The 19,353-nt window shown below is 52.9% G+C and overlaps 1 protein-coding gene across 1 annotated transcript in view; it reads right to left on the bottom strand.

Moving 5' to 3' along the window:
• The window catches only part of WDR27 (WD repeat domain 27), a 73,199-nt gene that overhangs the window by 20,650 nt on the left and 33,196 nt on the right, over nt 1-19,353 (bottom strand). The window contains 11 exon segments of the mRNA XM_036872102.1: nt 7,348-7,429; nt 7,431-7,467; nt 9,133-9,181; nt 11,611-11,657; nt 11,660-11,735; nt 12,792-12,880; nt 16,961-16,990; nt 16,993-17,046; nt 18,133-18,169; nt 18,952-19,030; nt 19,129-19,207. Coding sequence (XP_036727997.1) covers nt 7,348-7,429; nt 7,431-7,467; nt 9,133-9,181; nt 11,611-11,657; nt 11,660-11,735; nt 12,792-12,880; nt 16,961-16,990; nt 16,993-17,046; nt 18,133-18,169; nt 18,952-19,030; nt 19,129-19,207 — 659 coding nt within the window.

Raw genomic sequence — 19,353 nt, 5'->3', positions numbered from 1 at the left:
GCTGTGGTTAGTTGGAACCCTTTGATATACAGTGCGTAACTGAATAGAAATTTAAGAGAAGTTTAAGAAAACAAGCTATTAAAACATGGTGTAAACCTCCGTAACCTTAAACTCCTGTCCTTTCATTCCATCGTATACCATTCAGATGTTTATTTTCAGGAAGTTAAAACCAGTTATTTTCCCATCAAAACCCCTCAGAACTGTTTTTCCCAACCTAACACCTCTCATCCAAGAGCACGCCCCGGCGAGTCCTGGAACACCACACTCGGCACTGAGAGACCCAGGGGTCTGCGGTGACTCGGGCCCTGTCCAGTCCCTGCACGAGCAGCTGCCCAGCACAGAGGACATCCTCAGCCATTTCCTAAAGCAAATGCACTAAAACTCCTAACGAAAAGACACGCGGTTTTCAGAGAGAGGAATTCTCCCCGCGCTGGCATCCCAGATGGTCACTCACGGCCCAGGAGGGAGCATCTGGCAGGAAACTTCCCAGGACCCCTGTAGGGTCACCCCCCTGTAGGGCACTGGCTCAGAGAGGTGCCCACTGTGAGGGGGCCTCACAGCACCGTGTGAAGACGGGTCTCGTCACGGCCCACCTCCCGCCTGGACTGCCCCCATGCCCTCCCTGCATCGCCCCGTGGCTCTCTGGTCCAGACACGGCCACAGAGCCAGGGACCGGGAGGACAGGGGCCACGGCAGACGCTGGGCAGAGCACGTGGAATCTGGAGGATGGTCTCCCGGAGCGGCTTTGTTCTCTCCCGAGGGAACGAGGGACCCTCAGACTGCAACGGCAGGACCCACCCAGCACGGGGGACCTGGGAACACCCGCGACAGAGGGGAACCTCGGAGGCTGGTGCTGGGTCCCTGAGCAGGAGCCTGGCTGGGGCTGCCGCCAGGGTCACCGAGTGCCTGCTCTCGGGAGCGTGAGGAAGGAGCTCAGTACGAAGCCCCTTCACCCTCCTGCAGCCCGGCCCCGCCCCCGGCCCCGTCTCCCCACAGGCAGAGCCGCACCCAGAGGCTGAGCTGGGCCCCTGGCGGCACGACTGAACCATTTCCAACGTCCGCGTAGACAAGGGGATGCGCAGCACCCACACGCGTGCACTCAGGCACTGTGACGTCACCGGCCTCCCCCTCAACCCCTCCTGATGGCCCCCCACCTAGAACAAAACCCTATGCGGCCAAGGCCCCTGAGCCCAAGGGACTGACCCCTGCCCGGGTCAGGGCCCCCAGTCCAAGCCCGCTCCTCCGTGACCCCGCTTCCCAAGAGCTGCTCCCCCATCAGCCTGGCTCCCTTCCCCACGTCACACACCTGCGGCTCAGGTTACCTGTCAGGCAGGGTCCCCCAAGGGGCTCGGGCTCAGGGTGTCTGACCTGCATTGAACCCACTTGCTTCTTTCTTTGTAAGACTACAAAATTCTCAAGTGTCGGGACCTTGCTGTGTCATTCACTCATGTGTCCCTGTACTTGGAACAGTGCCAAGTACCAGTGGTTGCCAATACGTACGATACAACTAAAGGGATTCATTCACCGGTAGGTTACTATACATTCGCACACGTGTGCACACACGTGCAGGCATATGCGTATGTATATACACACATGTACATATACACAAAGGTGCACGTGCATATGTACACATAAAGCCTACACATGTGTGTGCGCATGCATATGTACATGTGTGTACATGCATGTTACATGGATATACACATATGCACCCACACACTGGCCTTAAGGCAGGAGGAGCTGAAATAAACACTGACAGAGTAAACCACCCTGGGTTATTCCGACTGAATTTTTTACAGAGAGAAGAGAGAAGCACTTGGAAAACCAGATCTTGACAAAACTTAATCTCCTCAAAGTTTCATGTAAAATCCACTATTACTCATTATTTTTGTCAGAGCTATAAAAACAGGGAGCCCTTCAAAGAAATAAGTCACTTCTTAAGGTGCATCTCCTGGAAAGGGCGCTGCAGGGTAAGTCGTGCGGGGCGAGGCTCCCGGCGCCCGGCCCTGGTCCCCGCGGGTCCGCCGGCTGTTCCTGTCCTTCTCCCGAGGCGGCCCGGCGGGCTCTGCTCGGAATCGAGCCGCACCCGGGCCCCCACTGGAGAAGCGGCGCACGGCCTGACCCGGGCGCCACGAGACCTCTGCTCCGCCAGGGCCGGGAAGGGCGCCGCCGGCACGTGCGGGAGGAAGCCGCGCCCGCCGCCCGGGACGGGAGGTGCGCGTCGTAGCGACCCCTCGGGTGGCAGCGACACCAGATCCATGCCGAGCCGGCCCCGGCCGCGTGCGGCGAGACACAGGAGCTCTGCTTCCCGCGTAGGACACCCAGCGCCTTCATCGAAGACAGCAGCTCACCGATCACCGAGACCGCACCCACGGCCCGCGGGGTCCCTCCAGCCCGGGGCGAGGCCCCCGACGGCTCAGCTCGGAGCTGAGGAGGCGGCGGCGGCCCAGCCTGGTTAAATACTGCGCCACGGAGAAAGGAGTTTAACGTGAACCAACAGTGTTTGGGGAAAAAGGCAATTTAGAAGAGCAGAACATGTATTTAAAATGCCAAAATGCCAAAACATAAAACGTTCACAGGGTGTTAAAGGGCCTATGATTGACCCCTGCTGAGGTTCCAGCAGAAAGAGGCTCACAGGCCGTCAGGGCCGCGGAGAACCTGAAGCAGGACAGACCCTCCCAGTGCCCCGTGGGCAAAAAGAAGGCGCCTCCGCACCGTGCAAATGGGCCCCTTACACTGCCCGCGGCAGCCCTCTGGGCTCTGACTACGCAAGGCATTTTTGAGCGCCAACTGTATGCCAGCCAGGTACGGCTCTGTCCTCCAGGAGGTCGGAGTCTCAGGCTCTCACGGGGAGGGGGAGTCACACACCGCCCCCCCCCCCGGCACGGAGAGCTTTAAGGAGGCACGGCCGCTGGGCAAAGGCAGGCCCCGATTCCGAGCAGACAGGCCGGGGCGGCCTCGTGGGACGGCGACGGGGCCAGGCTTGACGCAGACGCAGGAGTTTGCCGCTGGTCCAGGCCGCGGAGGCAGGTGGTGGGAGGTGCAGCGTGGCCATCCGCCAGGACCTCCCGGGGGAGCGCTGGAGACGTGGAGGATGTGAGCTCATCTGTGTTCTAGAAACAGCTCCCCGAGGCTGGACGGACGGGAAGAAGCCGGCGTGGGGACCCTCACCCAGCGGCCTTCCTCCAGGCTTAAGAGCATGAGATCTGCGGCCAGCCGGCGCCTGAGGTCACACTCATGGCCCACAGGTCTCGGGACTTGCCAGTGCCAGGGTCTCAGCCGCCTCGTCTGTGAACTAGGATTCCTGTGAGGACACCACGCCGGAGCGTGTGGTGCATGGGGACCCTCGGTGAGCACTATTTATCACCATCTGCACCCAAGAGAGGACAGGGAAGCATCTGGGGCTTGCCCTTCGTCTGTCCTGGTCAGGGCCCCTGGGGCACCTAAAACTCTCCAGGGCTTGGTGCATCTCACAGCAGCGCCCACGGTGCAAGAGAACGGCCTGGGCCCAGCAGTTCGGGCCCCCTTGGATGCCCGGCCCGAGACCAGAGGGTCCACACCCACACCTGAGGAGACCAGGCAGGGATGAGACAAGAGCAGTGGCAAGAGTCTGTCTGCAAAGTTGATTCCAACTCGGAAGCAACTGGGACCTGGAGGAATTCAAAGCCAGACGTTGAAATGGTGATGTGTGTTTTAGCAGCAGGGTGGCTGGGGAAGAGTCCGGTGCAGACGGGCTGCTTGGAGTGGCAGGAGATGGCAGCTGGGACAGGAAGGCTGACAGAGGGCGGGACCGCACACCCCTGGACCTCCCTTCTGAGGGTGTGCACTCACGGCGGTAACACACGTCGACCCTCTTCCGGGATTTTAAATACGAGTCAGTCTGGGAACAGACAGAGGCCTGGGGAGACCCGGGGACCAGGCCAGACCCTCCAATACCTGGGAAGTTGAACGAGTTAAGTCAACCTGCTTCTCTATTTTACGTACCTTCAAAGTCCCCATAAAATCAAGTTCTGTCTAACAACAGGAAGGACATGGGATTCCAGCCAGACGCAGCCTTCTCTCATCTTCCAGACAGAATAAATATCCCAGTCCTCATTGCTCCGCGGCGCCCTTTCCTCTCATTTTACGATGCTTAAAGAGTCAGCTTCGTATAAATGTTATTCACGCCCACGTCTACCACCTTCTAGGCGGCAATTTCTTTGAAAGCAGAAATCATTTCTAATTCAGCTTCTGACCTTCCTGCAGTAGCAGGAAGCAAAATTCTGTGCATTTCTCCTTAAACTCATGGGAACAAACAAATTGTGTGAAATTAGTTGCGTATGAAGATTAAACGTTTTCTAAGGCAATGGCCACCAGCCTTCCTAAATTTGTATTTTAAAAATGGCTTCCATTTAATGACTTTAGCATATGCTAAGAAATTCACATGCATTATCTTACTTAATCTTTATAACAGAGAAAAGTATTCTATGCAAAAGGTTAAAATATCTTCTTTTATAAAATGGAAACAGAGAGGAAGATGTCAGACAAAACAGCATCACATTACTTTTCAAAATGAAATAGCTTCTCTGAAAATATGAGAAAAACTGGTTAGCTAAGTTTAAAAGAATTGTCTTTACCATTATTTTAAAGCCAGGGCTTTATTTTTATGTTATAAGTAAAAGAGCATCTAAAACTCCAAAATTATATTTTGCATTTTTAACTTAAACAGCTGAAACAAATTTGGGAACCAAATTGAAAAAAAATCTCACACTAAGCTCTAATATGCCAAGTTTCAATCAAGTCTTTATGACTCTGTGACAAACTCCAGAAAGAAATAAAGATTAGAACATGCAAAAAAAAAAAAAATTTATAATGAAAATGCTGACAAGCCACTTTCCACACGCAAAAATGACGACGGTGATGATGACGAGAGCCCTGAAACGACCTCCTTCAACAAGAGTCACGAACAATAAATTCACAAGTTAAATGAGCAAAGAAATCTTTTTCGAATACTGTAAGTCATAATACTTTAGAGACAGCAAGTGTCCGAGAGCATGGAAAGAAGTATGTTTTAAATGTAACACTTACAGCATTAAAGGAACATCACACGTGAGATTCATATTTATCTTCATGACTGAAACATTTTAACTGAAGAATGGAAATATCTGGTAAATTTAGTCAATTCTTACTGCATTATATTAACTAAAGACTCTAAGAAACTCTGCAAAAACTGATCAAATATACAACCTATGTAACATTTCAAGAGAGACGCTTGGATGTTAGAAATACGTATCTTTAAGATAAATTTTATGTACTGCATTTTGAGAATAGTACATTAAACATTCTAAATGCTATTCGTCAAACTGTGACCCCTAGAGTCTGTGTGCAGACTGGTCTGTTCAAGAAACCCATTGCCCTCAGCACGTACATCTCATTTCCTGTAAGGGACTGTATCCTTTGCTTTCTGTTGGTAACAGTCAGTTGTGACTCAGGTGAGCAGATTCCAGGGGTGGACAGCCATCCCGGGGGCACAAGGACCCGCGTCTGGAGGTGAATGCCTCTGCCCTTTAAGATTCTGCGCCAAGAACAGCCTGCCAATAGCTCACTGAGCTGCACTTTAATTTTTTTAAAAAACACAACAACTAAGAAATTAGGTGGGTATTAGGCTAACAATCATTTTAAATACATGACTCAATTATCAAATTCATTTAAAAGCCCAGAAATACATAAGGTCTAATAATCAATCTGAAAGCCGACCTTGGCAGATCTTACTCTGAAATGAGCAGCATAAGATCACGGTTCCCAAACACAAACCCCATTCCCGCCATAAAAGACACACCCTTCCCATCACAGCCCTCCCAGAAGACACGCCAGGAGAACAGGGGTGTCACAACACACAGCCACTAACAACACGCACTCCAGTTCTGAAGTCTGCTATTTTAGTAGCCTCATGAAGTCACAAAATTCTTCAAAGGGATGCCTTCATTCATCGGGGGACCTACTGCACAGGGTTTAAAATATTTTTGTTCTGTTCTTTATGCAGTAAGATCCTGTTCAAAAGAAGGAAGATGCAGAAAAATACTCTTTACTTCCACAGCTCTCAGCAAGCGGATAGCGGATAGCATTACACAAACCAGGAAAATCCCCTCCTATCATCATTGAAAACGTCCTAATCAATTAGCCACCAAGGGTAAAACGTGGGGCAACGTCAAGCTAGGATCCTACCTGGGCCTTCAGGGCTCTCATCCAAGAGCAGGTGCCCACAGTGAGGAGAGGGCACTTGGCCCCAGTAGAGGGGGCCCCTCGTCCCAGGCGGCCTCCCCGGCCACTTGCCCGGCCCAGGTCCCGAAGCTCTGCCTCTGGACCACGCGCAGGAGCCATCCAGACTGAGCTCCCAGGACACGGACGTGGAGCCCCAGGCCTGCCCCCCAAATCGGGGGTCCCCCCCTGCACCCCGACACAGCCTGACTCTGGGTCCAGCGCGTCCAGCTCCCACTCACTGAGAAGGACGCTGGAACAAAGTCCGTTCGAGAGAGTTCAGGCCCGCGGTCCAGAATCTGTGTTCTGTCCCCATGCACACCAGTTACAAAAGCTCACAGATTATCAGACTGTGCCTCCCCTATTACACAGAAACTTAAAGTAAACCTGGAATAACATACTGAAACTGTGGATAAGAGAGTCCTTTTAAGCAATATGGTAAGACTTCACTGAAATAAAGAGGATACCCTTGAATCATAATGCAGATTTCAGGAGGCATTATACATTAAACCCTTAATTTAGAAAGCCATTCCAAATATATCGAACATCAAAATTGTAGCTGTAGTCCTACAAGCAAAAGTTTTGTTCACAAGTCTCTTAGCTGTTCTTTTGGGTAACAAAGTGTCTTTTGAACTAAACTGTGAGGCAATGAACTCATTGAAGTGGCCACCTCCTCAACTCCCCGATTTTCAACCCTCAGCTGTGAGTATTTTTAAACACGTCCTCTGTCGAGACAGACTAGCTACATCCTACAGAGAGAACCTGCGGATTCACAAAGGCTGCTTCGCATTCCTGCAGAATCTCCACGGCTGTCACCCAGTGCACCTAGCGCTTGAAACACCCAAACGCTCCACCACGTTTTAAGTGAACATGGATTACCAGTAAAATCAAAAACTGGGCCCATAAACTAATCAAAGACAAAAGTGTAAACATTAACATTCGATACAGAATTAAAATGTCTTCTAACATCAAACGTCAAGGCTTCGAAGAATTTCATGCCCAGGTAAAACTACCGTTGAACCTGGCAGCAAACTGATTGCATCGTACCTTTGCATCTGCTAAACACTTTAAACAAAGTTGACAAAGGCTGTGCACTGTCAAAAACTCACTTGCTTTACTTTGACAAATTTGGTGGACGGGACGAGAATGGGCTCCCGCTGTGATGGCGGCACTGCAGCCGCACTGAGGTCGAAACCTCCAGGGTCCTGCTCCACCCAGCAGCGACCACGAGGCCTGTGACTCGGTTGGGAACTCCTTCCAACCAGAGACGCACAGATGGATGACTAGGTACGATTCTGAGGCCCCACAGGAGAGGCCTGACCACAGCCCCTCCCCTAGCTGATCCCAGGCAACTGGCCGGAGCCAGTGGGCGCACTGCTCAGACGGTGGGGAGACCCGGGAGGTATGGATTTCCAGGTGGGAGACCAAGAGTCTAATTAGAGGTAAGTGTGGCTGCAGATGTCAGACACCGCAAATCAGAGGTGGAACGGCCGTCCGGCACATAGGTACTGAGCTGGAAGACAGGTCTGAGCCAGAGGTTAGACGGTGAGGCTGTGGGCGGGAGAGACACCAGGCACAGGGTGCACACATGAAGGACAAGCCCTCGACACAGCACGTGGTGGGTAAACGTCATCAATGTGGCACAGGAGGGACAATGTACCAACGACCCAACCTTCAATGTTTAGCCCAGAGCACTGTCTTAAAAAGTATATGCGGGAGGGCTTCCCTGATGGTGCAGTGGTTAAGAACCCGCCTGCCAATGCAGGGGACAAGGGTTCGAGCCCTGGTCCGGGAAGATCCCACATGCCGCGGAACAATGAAGCCCATGTGCTACAACTACTGAGCCTGTGCTCTAGAGCCCGCGAGCCACAACTACTGAGCCCACGTGCCACAACTACTGAGCCCGCGAGCCACAACTACTGAAGCCCACGTGCCTAGAGCCCACGCTCCACAACAAGAGAAGCCACTGCAGTGAGAGGCCCACACACGGCAACAAAGAGTAGCTCCCGCTCACCGCAACTAGAGAAAGCCCGCGCACAGCAACGAAGACCCAACACAGCCAAAAATAAATAAATAAAGTAAAATAATTTTTTTAAAAAAGTATATGTGGCAGAAAAGTATAGAGTAGAAAGAGTACTAGATTCAATAATAAACCCAATGCTAACACCAAAATATGCAGAAATCCTCACTAAAGGCCAGAATAATCAGAATGACACATTTCTGCTAGGTGTTTTTTATTTGGTTGGTTTGGGGTTTTCTTTTAGCAAAAGGTTCTAGCATAAAAATGTCACATTTCCAACCAAAATATGCTAGAACCTGTAACACCTTGTATCAGTCCTTCTGAAATTTCAAGTATAACACTTTTCAAAAGAATTTGACTTAGACCTTTGAATAAATTAAAAGTGTATAAAATGAGTTTCTGAAACTCAGAGCTTTGCTTCTAAATAAATTAAAACCAGTGCTCTTTAATTTAAAATCATGATGTTAGCCACAAAAGCTCAAAACTTAAAGTTTTGGAATCAATTTCCTATTCAACAGCAACTGCTATAATTTTTGCCATCTTCCACATGACATGGGGTAAACTGTTCAATTTATCACAGGATGCACATACTAAGTGTAGCAGTTTACTTTTTAAATGTACTAAATTACTATGTTATTTAATAGACCAGAAGCATCAGGTTATATCACCCTGCTATATGTCATATGCTCTACTGCCTCCAGTTTTATTTTTCCTTTGAGGCTCTTTTCACTACTGAGATGAAGCCATTACACAAAGGACTAAGAGCTCCCCGAGTTCCCGGTGCTCAGCCCAAGCCTGGAGCTTGGACCCTCAGCACATGCTTTTGCTGGAAGGGCAATGGTAAGGGTGTGACGGGAGGACAGCAGGAGAAAGGGTACAGGAATAAAAATCATTCGCTGCTGATAAGCTAGTAATCTGCTGCTGCATCTGTCATGCGGAGACTGAAAACAGGTGTGCATCTGCTCTTCTGTTTATACCTGGGAGAGAATGAAATATGATCCATCATTTTGTTTCCCTTTCACTACAGCTAAAGATTCTACCTTTAAAAAACTTGAAAATAAAAAAAAAAAGTTTTCATGCCACTTAATAATCATATTTTACTAACACTAAAGGAATAAGCAAGTCGAGTACCTAAATTATCCTTTGGGTAACTCTAGTTTTTCGTTTAGTAAAACTTCATGAAAAAATATTAGTTTAATATATAGCCAAGTGGAATTCATCCCTATCTATGAGAAAACAAATTTTTCTCCTAATTCTAAAATAATTTTGTATACTTAAGGAGACATCCAGTGGGTTATAAGTTATCTTTATTTCCATTTAAACCCAAGTTTTTAATATTTTCTAAAGGGTAACATAAGTAGTTAGCATTGGCTTAATAAACATATGATCTTAACCTCATAACAATATTCCATAAAGGAAAGGAACCCACTAGCAACCCCAGGACGTGATCATGGCCCGGGGGGGCGAGGACAGAGCACACGCAGGTACAGGTGGGCGATCGGCCAAAGTCGGGGGCTCCGTGTCCGAACCTCTCGGGCAGTTGAGGTGAGGATGAAGTAGGCCATCAGCCCATCCCGTCCACAGGGAGGTAAATGCCAGGCGGGGGTCTGGGGCCGTGACAGGCAGGGCCAGGCACAGAGTGGGCCCCCAGAGGGGTGACACAGAATGCAGGGCCTCGGTCTCAGGCCCAGGGAGGGTGACTCAGGGAACCAGTCCCCAGTCCCCGGAGAAAGGGCCACACGCAGACTCAAGGGACAAGACGGGCCAAGTCGCAGGGGCGGTTTGGGAATGACGCTTGATGACTGCAGAGACTCCATAAACCCCTTTGCCTCCTGCTGCGAGCCTGCCCGGAGCCAGCAGGACGGCTAAGGAGGCCGAGAGCAGTCATTCAACCTGGACAGAACAGCCCAGGAAAGGGTCTCGGAAGAAGAGTCACGTGACCAAGGGGTGTGCAGACACCCCTGCCGGCGGTGGGTTAGGGCGCAGGCGTTCCCAGCCCAACCCCACACCTGCGCCAGGGCCAAGGCGTCCTCAGTGCGCGTGGCCCACCACGCTGTGTGCCCACCACGAGTCAGGCCCGAAGTGAGAGAAGGGGGAGGGTAAGAGGCAAACAGCTGGCGTGACTCGCCACAGTCTGATGTTTACATACAAACCCAGACATCCCTAAGACCAGTGCCACCCTGACACCCAGTGTGCTCCTGGGGGTCCCAGGCCTGCAGGCCCAACCAGGTCTCCCCTCCATCCTGCTGTGAGAAACACGGACACGATGCCTGGAGCTACAGCAGCCACCTTGCTCTGTAGAGTGAGAAGCAGTGGGACAGACCCACACAGCAGGGGGTGGTGGGCAGCTCCGGGTGGAATCACTGAGCCTCCCCCCGCCAGGAAACGCCACTGGTGTGAACACGGTGAGCGGCTAGTCGGTAACAGGAAGGAAGTCGGCTGGTGGACCCCAACCCTGCAGAACATAGGACAGGAGAGACCCCGGACACAGCCTTCCAGGGAAGGGCGAGCCCGCCCCCGACGGGCGCAGAGCAGCTGGAGAAGGCGAGTCTGGAGATGCCCAAGCGCCCCCCACAGGCCCGCTGCCAGACGTGAGCAGGGAGGAGACCCAGGGCAGAACCACTGGAACAAGGCAAAGGCGGAAACAAGCCAGGCGTCTGTCACCAGGGAACCGGGAAGAGCTGTGGCGCGTTCCTGTCGCCTGACACATCCCAGCAGGTAAACCCACGGACAGCAGCCACGCTCGCAAGCGCGGCCATAAGCACGAAAGGCGCGTCACACGCGACCCCTCCATCAAACCACAAGGACACCTGGATGCGCAGCAAAGACAGAGCAGGGACGGGAAGCGAGCACGCTGGTCTCGGGAAGAGGAAAGGGGGGAACGGGGCTCGGAGGGGAGGCCTCCAATCTTCTCTGCAAGGTTTCGTTTCCTCAAAAAGTTTTGAAAACAAAGACAGTAAAGCATTAATATCTGCCAAGGTCAGGTGTGGCCAGGCAGGTGTTTAGTAGCCCACACACACGTACATCTGTGGATATATATGAAATATTCCGTAATTTCAACTTATTATATACAGTAATGCTTCTACATACGAAATGAGTTAAATATGTTGCTGAACCAGGGTGATGACCCCCTTTCTTGAGCCCCAGCCACTGGCAAGATCACCCCAAGCCCAGGGACGGCCTTACAGGGAAGCTCCACGTGTGGAGAAGGGGGATTTCTGGTAACTGGAGGCTATTATCACATTTTGGATGGCGTTTGTAAATGTAAACACTTTATTTACACATAACTCCTTGTTGAAATGCGGCGCCCCAAGTCCAGAGAGGACAGACCTGAGAGGAGGCGACTGCCTTCATACGGCGCCTTTGCTGGTGTCGATGTGATGCTCAAGCAGCTGAAACTCAAGGCCGAGGACGACAAAATAAACGCGTCTATGTAATAAAACTGCACAGACTGTACAGGCTTAGGAAATGTGTCTCTGCCCTGCAATGAAAATCAGTAATCATTACTAACAAAATAAATGTCAATAAAAACTCTACTGCTCTAAATATGAAATCCTTTCATCTTAACACCAAACATCTATTTATTCTAAATGTATAGAATGTACTTTGTTAGAACCAGCTTAGTTTCTGGTTCTTCTTCCTGACTTTCTAAAAGATGTTACATGATTAAAATTTTACTGTAATGAGTGTTTTGAATTCTGGCCTTTTAAAAACTCTAAAATAACTGGGCAGTAAACATATTCAAGCCAAAATTCTAAACCTGTTTTAAAACATAGTCGTCAGGTGTCTGCTGCCTCATTGCACAGCCCATGTCACGGGGTAGAAGTTGACAGGACTAAGGGCCTAAAACAATTTCCCTCTCTCTTCACTGCTGCCGAGCGCCTCGCCCTGCAGAGGCCTGGGAACTAACCAACTTTCCCTTCCTGATTAGTTTCCCCAGGATTCAGTCCGTTTTTACAACAAGACTCATAGAAAATAAATGCTAACAGCTTTCCTGAAAATCTGCTTTTTGCCAGCACATAATCTGATGAATCGAAGCCGCGTCTCCTGTCATCACCTCTTTTCCTGTCGTCTTCCTGCCCCCCTTTCCCATTCTATTGCCAAACGATCTCCTATAAGTTCACTGAAACAAGGCATTTTTTTCCCCAGAGGGTACTTCCTCCACATAGTATCCCTTGGGCATATTTTCACCTGTACTATAAAATCACATTGAACTTATATTTAAATTATTCCAGTGTTTTAGTATTAATCGCTCTGTCATTTTTAGGCCACACAAACGAAAGCCCTATTTAACTGTGCGTACGTGTGTATGTGCACACATGTATGTACTTGTGTGCTGTGCGTGCATGCATGTCACGTATGTGCACACACGCACGCACACGCACGCACACACAGAAGAAAGTCCTGAACCATCATCGACCAGTGTCACTGTGCTGCCCAGCTGCCCGGCCTCCTGGTTAGGGTGGGAGACGGGGACCCTGGAGAAGCTCTGCTCGGACAGCTGACAGCCCGACAGTCTCCCCGGGGTCACCGTTACCAGACGCGGTGCCAGCTCTGTCCTGCGGACCGACCACACCTTCAGCGTCCGTCCCAGGAAGCGGGCAGGGCTCACTGCTCCGTCGTGACCTGAGGGGGTCAGAGCAGGAAGGAAGGGCCTAGTACCTTCATCCAGAACACCAGAACCGCACCTCGTCCAGGAAGAAGCAACGCTGCAAGCCAGAGGCATTTCCGAGCCAAGCAGCCCAGGGGAACCAACGCCCAAGGAGGTGGATTTTACTTTACTTTATCTAAAGGCTAAATATGGTTTCTGAAGAAGGTGTTGAACTGTGACGTAACCCGTCGGCTTGACCAGCAATTACAGCATCAGAATAACTAAACTTGCAGATAACGGACCGGTTATCACTTACTGCATCCATCCCCTCCTTTGCCAGGAAAAGAAGCGTCTGCTCAGGAAGGGAAAGGCAGTACTGCCCAGGTCATGCAGCTGGCCGGCGCGACGGCCGTCCAGACGAGGGGTCCCGCGCCCCGTCGGGCCCAGCGCTGGGCTGCCCGGCCCGTCAGCTCCGTCCTGATGAAGCGGCGGGAAGCGCTGTGGCTTCTGTCTGGGCCCCGTCCCATCCCGCCCTAGCGACCACCTCGAAAGGCCTTCGCAGCGGCGGCGGGGAGGGGCACCCTTAAGTCACCCGCAGACACTGCCACCGCCTGCCGCGCTGAGGAGCCCGTGCGCCGTGCGGCCAGAGGCTTCTTAGAGGTGGGCTCTTGGACTCTGGGGAATGAACACTGCGGTCCTGCGAGAAGTGGTGCGAAACGGAACGAGGGCAGGGCTGGGCTGCCCACTGGACTCCGGTGGGTGCGCGCGGGCGGGCGGGCGACGGGGAGACACACGCGCGAGAGAACCAGCGATGCTCCCGGTGCTGCAGCAAAGCTGCGCTTCCGAGCCGCTGCCACGCGCTGGGAAGGGCTCCGGCCCCGCGTCCTGGGCGCCGTGATCCTGGGCCACCCAAGGCCTCAGATCTCCCGAGTCTGACACTTCGTGACTGAAATCGCAGGGCTAGGAGACATCCTCGCCGTCGCAAGGGGCTCACCACCAGCAGCCTGTGCTCACGTGGGCTCGGCGTGTGAATTACAGACGGTAATTTAGAGATTAGACAGTGAGTTGCAACATCCCCACATCACACCTGTCAGAAAACTAACAGGAAGAAACGGAAACACCGGGGAAGACGTACAAGGGCGCATTGCAGCTCTGTGACATGACCTCGAGAAAACTGAGCGCTGAACTTTACCGAGCAGCAGAATATCCGAAATGGCTTTGCTGCCCTCTGGTGTAAGTTTCCGGGAGCTTCGCCGAAGCACCGAGGCCGGAGAAGGGGCGGCACCTCGCCGCTTCCTCAGGACGCCGCGCCCCCGCGCCCCCCGCGCAGAGACGGCGCTGCGGGCCCCGCCTGGGCGCCGAGGGCCCCACACCGTCCCTTCGGGCCTCCAGACGCGCCCCCGTCGCGCTGAGCGGCCTTTCCTCGCACGTCAAACGAGGGCGCTCGCACCACCGCCACCTCCCCAGGCGGCGAGAGGCCGCGGGCCACGCGCGGTGGATTCAGCGGGGCCCCCGCCATCCACGGCGGAGCGGGACACCCTCCTCTCGTCCTCCCAGCCCTCCCACCACTGACTAGCATCCCCGGCTCCCGACGGCGCGGCTGCGGTACCCAAGCAGGCAGGGGCGCCGCGGAGCAGACCCCGCAAGGAGCCTGCCCGGCGCCTCAGGAAAGACCCCTAACTCCCGGTGACAACAACGGGACCCCAACGGGACCTTCTCCTCTAAGCTCCGCCTGGGCACACGAAGCGCGGAGCCGGAGGCCTGTGCAGACGCGTGGCCTCGGGGTGAGCGCCGGGACCCCAGGGACCCCAGCCAGGACGCGCTTTCCTCTGTGTCCACGTGGCACACACGTCTTCTCTCGCCTCCGAAGACCGATGTGGCGGGTGTGGGCGGGGACGCGCTCTAGAAACAGTGCGCAGGACGCAAAACCCAGGCCCGCAGTCCTCTCTCCCCCAGGGAGGACGCTCCCGCCCGAGCGAGGGGCAGGACGGACGGTGGGCGGACAGGGACGGGGCGCGAGGTCCCCACCAACAGGAAGGGCCGCGGGAAGGGGGCCAACTCAGCAGCGCCCAGACAGACGAAGGACTCAAGACCCAGAAGCAAGAGTTCTCAGCTCAGTTGCATCCTTTTATAAGAATTCGTTTTCATACAATTCCATAATACTTAATGAAATTTTAATTACTTTAATCTTCCGAAGTGACTGACCCCAGGATCTGGCTTTACACCCCTTGCCGTCAGCCCGACATGAGACGGGGTGGGCCGCCCAGGGACGCGTTCAGACCCACCCAGCCTTCCCCGCGTCTGCCCGGCGCCAGGCGCAGGCGAAGAGGAGGCATGGAGCTGGGCTCCCCACGTCCCCGGGCCAGACAGCTGCGTGTGGTGGGAAACGTTCTAAGCCTAAAGCATAATCACAGACCCCGTTAGTAAATTAAATATCATTGTGATCCGTGGTTTTCACACGGGACACACCACCTGCCTGTGCTCTCAGAGGTCAGGTCCTCCAGGAGGGAATTTTAATTTAGCACCTAATACTGACCACAATCAAAATATCCAGAATACACTTTTCTTATTTCTCTTAGACGATGATGGAAACAAAAACCCATTTTCCTGCCTTCCAGGTGAGCGCTGAGAGACCAATCCTATTTTCAAAGCTGAACTGTATGTCCATTAACCAACTACCCGCATGGGGTAAAATGCTGTGCTGATAACAGGAAAGGTGGGTAATGATGACTCTTTTCCCCCAAATGGAAATAGAGCACATTTTTAAAATACGAGCTGGACTATCCACTGCATTTTCTTAATTCAGCAGAAGCCCTTTTGCCAACAATAAAATCCACAGAGAGACGTCCACAACCAACGCAATCACCGTGGACACCCATCATGGGGGCTGCCCGGTGTACGCGCACGAGGGGCCTTAAGAGCGTACTCACGACACAGGCACTGAGCCCGGCGGAGCCACGGGACGTCCTGGAATTACGTGGGCTGGAGGCTGGGTGGGTGAGGAAAAGAGACGCTGCAAGAAGCACGCCCCCCGGGCCCTGGTCTGCCCTTGGGAAGGGCCGCTCCTTCACTCTGTCCGGAGCCGGCTGCAGACTCTGGGAAGAGCCGAGGCCGGGAACCCGGAGAGAGGCCGGGGCGTGCTCTCATCCACTGCCGGGTTTGGCCTCCTCACCGGCCAGGGCCCGTGACCCCTGGTTCCTCCTCTATAGTTCACAAGAACACACGGACTAGTGAAAGATTTTTTGTTTTTTCAGCTGTTGTTAAAATACCTACTAAGTGTAAGTTTTGAAGCAAGCAGCATCAGGAGTCTCACGAAGAGGGGCGAGATCTCAAGGTTTAGGGCCAGGAACCTACAGGTCCTGGTTACAAAGCCAAAGAGTCGTAATTTTAACATCATTGCCCTCATCTCAAACCTGCTTGCTTAAAAAAAGTTCTTTGCCTTGTTCCGTTCATAAAAATGTTTATTTACAAACGTACTAACTTCCAAACCATGTTTCTGTTCTGTCTGTAAGACGACTTCACTCCCCCAAAACCTCGCGGCCCCTGCCACAAATATGCCCGCAGTTCTGGTCTCACGAATTACACTCACCCTTCTTGGTCTAGCGGAGCTCAGTGGAATCTGGTTTGTTAAATCATTTCATTCCCCAGTTCAAGCCATGGTTCTAGTCTGTCCTCGTCTTGAAGGGAACAAGAGTTGCACTTAGCAACTAATAACAGGACCATAATGAAGCCGAAACCAGGCCCCATAGGATTTAAAAGCCTGTCCTGAAACCATGCCCACAGGGTTAACAGAAATGGGTGACCAACAGAAACCCTTGAGCTCGTCCTACAGAACAGCAGGTGAGGGAAGAGCTGGTCAGGACCCTCACTGGTAACGCGTCCCGACCAAGCTCGCCTTATCTTTGACTCCCTAGCCACCTCTATAGACAACGCCTCTGACGTACGGGTCCCATGGTTACGGGGGCTTCAGTCCCCACCCTTGAGGAGCGAATCTGAGATGTGCTCTCCCGTCTCGTCATGAATAAACCCATGGCATCTCAGTGTCTGGCAAACGGACCTGGTTTGGTAACAAGACCCACTCATAAATCCACATGAACTAAAATTCTACATTTTACCTGAAAAAACAGCAGGTGTCCCTGATCGTCACTGAAGACCAGGGACAAATGGCTGGCTAAGCCACAGGCCAGCAGCCGTCCATCTCCTGCTTAAACACGTGAGAGGCACTTCTTATAAATCATGACCAGAGAAGCCACACTTGCGGCACATAAAAGGTAGACTCTCCTGTTAACCTGATGCTCGTTTTCTCAGCTAGTGAGGAAACCTGAAACAGGTAACAACAGTGTTTCCCCATCACCGGGCACCGAGGGCCCACCGGGTGCCTCACGTCGTGGCCCGACTTCTTCTACAGCGAGAAGCCTGAGGGCTGGGAGCCGAGGGTCATGCCCAGGCCGCGGGTCTGAGCCCAGGCCGCGGGGTCTGAGCCCAGGCCGCCCACTCAACGCCTCTTTAAGAGGCATACTCGGCTAAGCCGTTCCATTTGAACAGTTCCCTAAAACAAGGGAGAAATGAGTTATAGATCCCCCAACATTCAAACTTGAGGGCCCACTTTTTAATTAAACACTCCGTAAGCAAGCATGTTGAGTATCACAAAAATATTCAGTTGACTGATAACACTACATATCTAATTTCCTAAAATTATTCAAAAAAATTATTTGGCTAGAATTATATGAAAAACAGAAGGAAGTCAGCACAGTTACAAATAACCGTAAGCTTTAGGGATCTGCTCTGCACAGATGGCCGGCTGGTGAAGCACTCACGGAGGTTAGGGTGAGGGGGTGCTGGTGCACAACAGACCCTGGGTTGGGAGCAAAGGCATGTTCTCACCTGTAAGCAAACCTAGGGACCAGAAATGATGTTTACTTCTGAAAAGAAGAGCTCAGAGTGAAGCTGCCTGGATGAAAACTGTCTCCCGACTTCTTCCAAACTTCACCGAGAAAATTGCTGAGGTCCCAGAAAGGAATTAAAGGCATTCTGATGCACTTGACATCAGAGTGCTGTCACGAGGCCAAGAGTGCCCAGCCCTGAGTGCCCTACTCCACCTGGGGGAGGAAGGGCTCAACCCATTGAGGAACCAGAAGACCAGGCCTCCAGGGGACAGTTGGTGGCTATTTGGCAGCTTCTCTTTGTCTATGAATAAGCCTCTATGTGCAGCCCTCCTGCCAGGCTCCCTTGGAGCTTATGGAGGAGATGGCCACACATCCCTCTCCCCGCCTTACCCAGAACTCACCCCGCAAGCTGGATGTCAACCGCCCATCAGGCACCGTCTTACGGGGTCAGAGAAACCAGAAAACGGCAGGTGCCAGGCGCTGTCCCAGGCCCAGGAGTTTACAGAGCAGATAACAAGCGAAACCATGCCAGCCAGTGGTTGGGCCGGAGAAAAGGAGTGAGGCAGGAAAGGGCTATGGGGGAGCCCGTGCGGGTGAGGGGAACGGAGGATGTAAACTTTTGTAAAGAGCAGCCGGGACGACGGCCTGGTCCCCCTGCCGAGCACCGCCCACGTGAGCCTCAGGGAAGCACACCAGGGAGGGCAGGGCCAGCGCAGAGCCCTGAGCAGAGCCCTGAGCAGGGCAGGCCGGGGGCCGGGCTGGCCACAGTGGGCCAGGAGGGGAGCACAGGAGAGGTGAGGTCTTCGGGGATGGGTGGGGCCTCCCAAAGGCCCCGACTGTGTTCCGAGGGGGAGGCCCCCTGGGTCTTCCCAGTAAGAAGGCTGTCTGGTCGCTGTGTTAAGAACAGATAAAGGGGCAAGATTTGGGGTGGGAGGAGAGTGGCGGCGTGTCCGCATTTCATACGGAAAAGCCAAATCTGCCTCTGCGAAATGTAGGGGTCCTGCAGAACCAGGGGACTTCAAGGCTCTGTTGCACCTGAATTCCTGCTCCCGATTTCCTCGCCTCTGGGGCCCACCCAGCCCAGCTCAAACAGAGCTGCGAGTTTCGAACGCACTGCATTTTAATGCTGGGGGGGTCAGGGCAGGGCTGTGCTCCCAGGGCAGTGCAGCCAGACCTCGGTCGCCAGCCTTCCCCTCACCCCCCTAGACTGTCACTCTCACCATCATCAGTCCAGCACCACAGGCTGACCTGAGGCCGCGTACACAGTAAGCACTCAGTAAGTGCTTGCTGCTGCCACTTCTGCGATGGCAGCATGCTGAGATCCATGGGTCCGCCTCTGTCCACACCCGCACCTGCACCCCGAGGCCCCTGGTCTGTCTCCGGGCCGGTCCACTCACCGCGGGGCAGCCATGGAGCCCGATGACCGGACTTTACTGTGGAGAACCAGCGGGTGGTCCTTTACGACGCTCCGAGCAGCTGCATAAAAACGCGTTTAAAGAAGGAGCAAATCTTTAACACCGCCATTTCATTAGGGACAAGAACACAGTTCCTTAAAAACAGCCAATTTCACACAAGTGGAATGAGTTTACAACCTATGGATTGGAGAGGTTTCACACCTGATG

The sequence above is a fragment of the Balaenoptera musculus genome, chromosome 12 (assembly GCF_009873245.2).
Source record: "Balaenoptera musculus isolate JJ_BM4_2016_0621 chromosome 12, mBalMus1.pri.v3, whole genome shotgun sequence".
Classification (NCBI taxonomy): domain Eukaryota; kingdom Metazoa; phylum Chordata; class Mammalia; order Artiodactyla; family Balaenopteridae; genus Balaenoptera; species Balaenoptera musculus.
The sequence above is the reverse complement of the archived record's forward strand: the minus strand, read 5'-3'. Positions and strand labels throughout refer to the sequence as shown.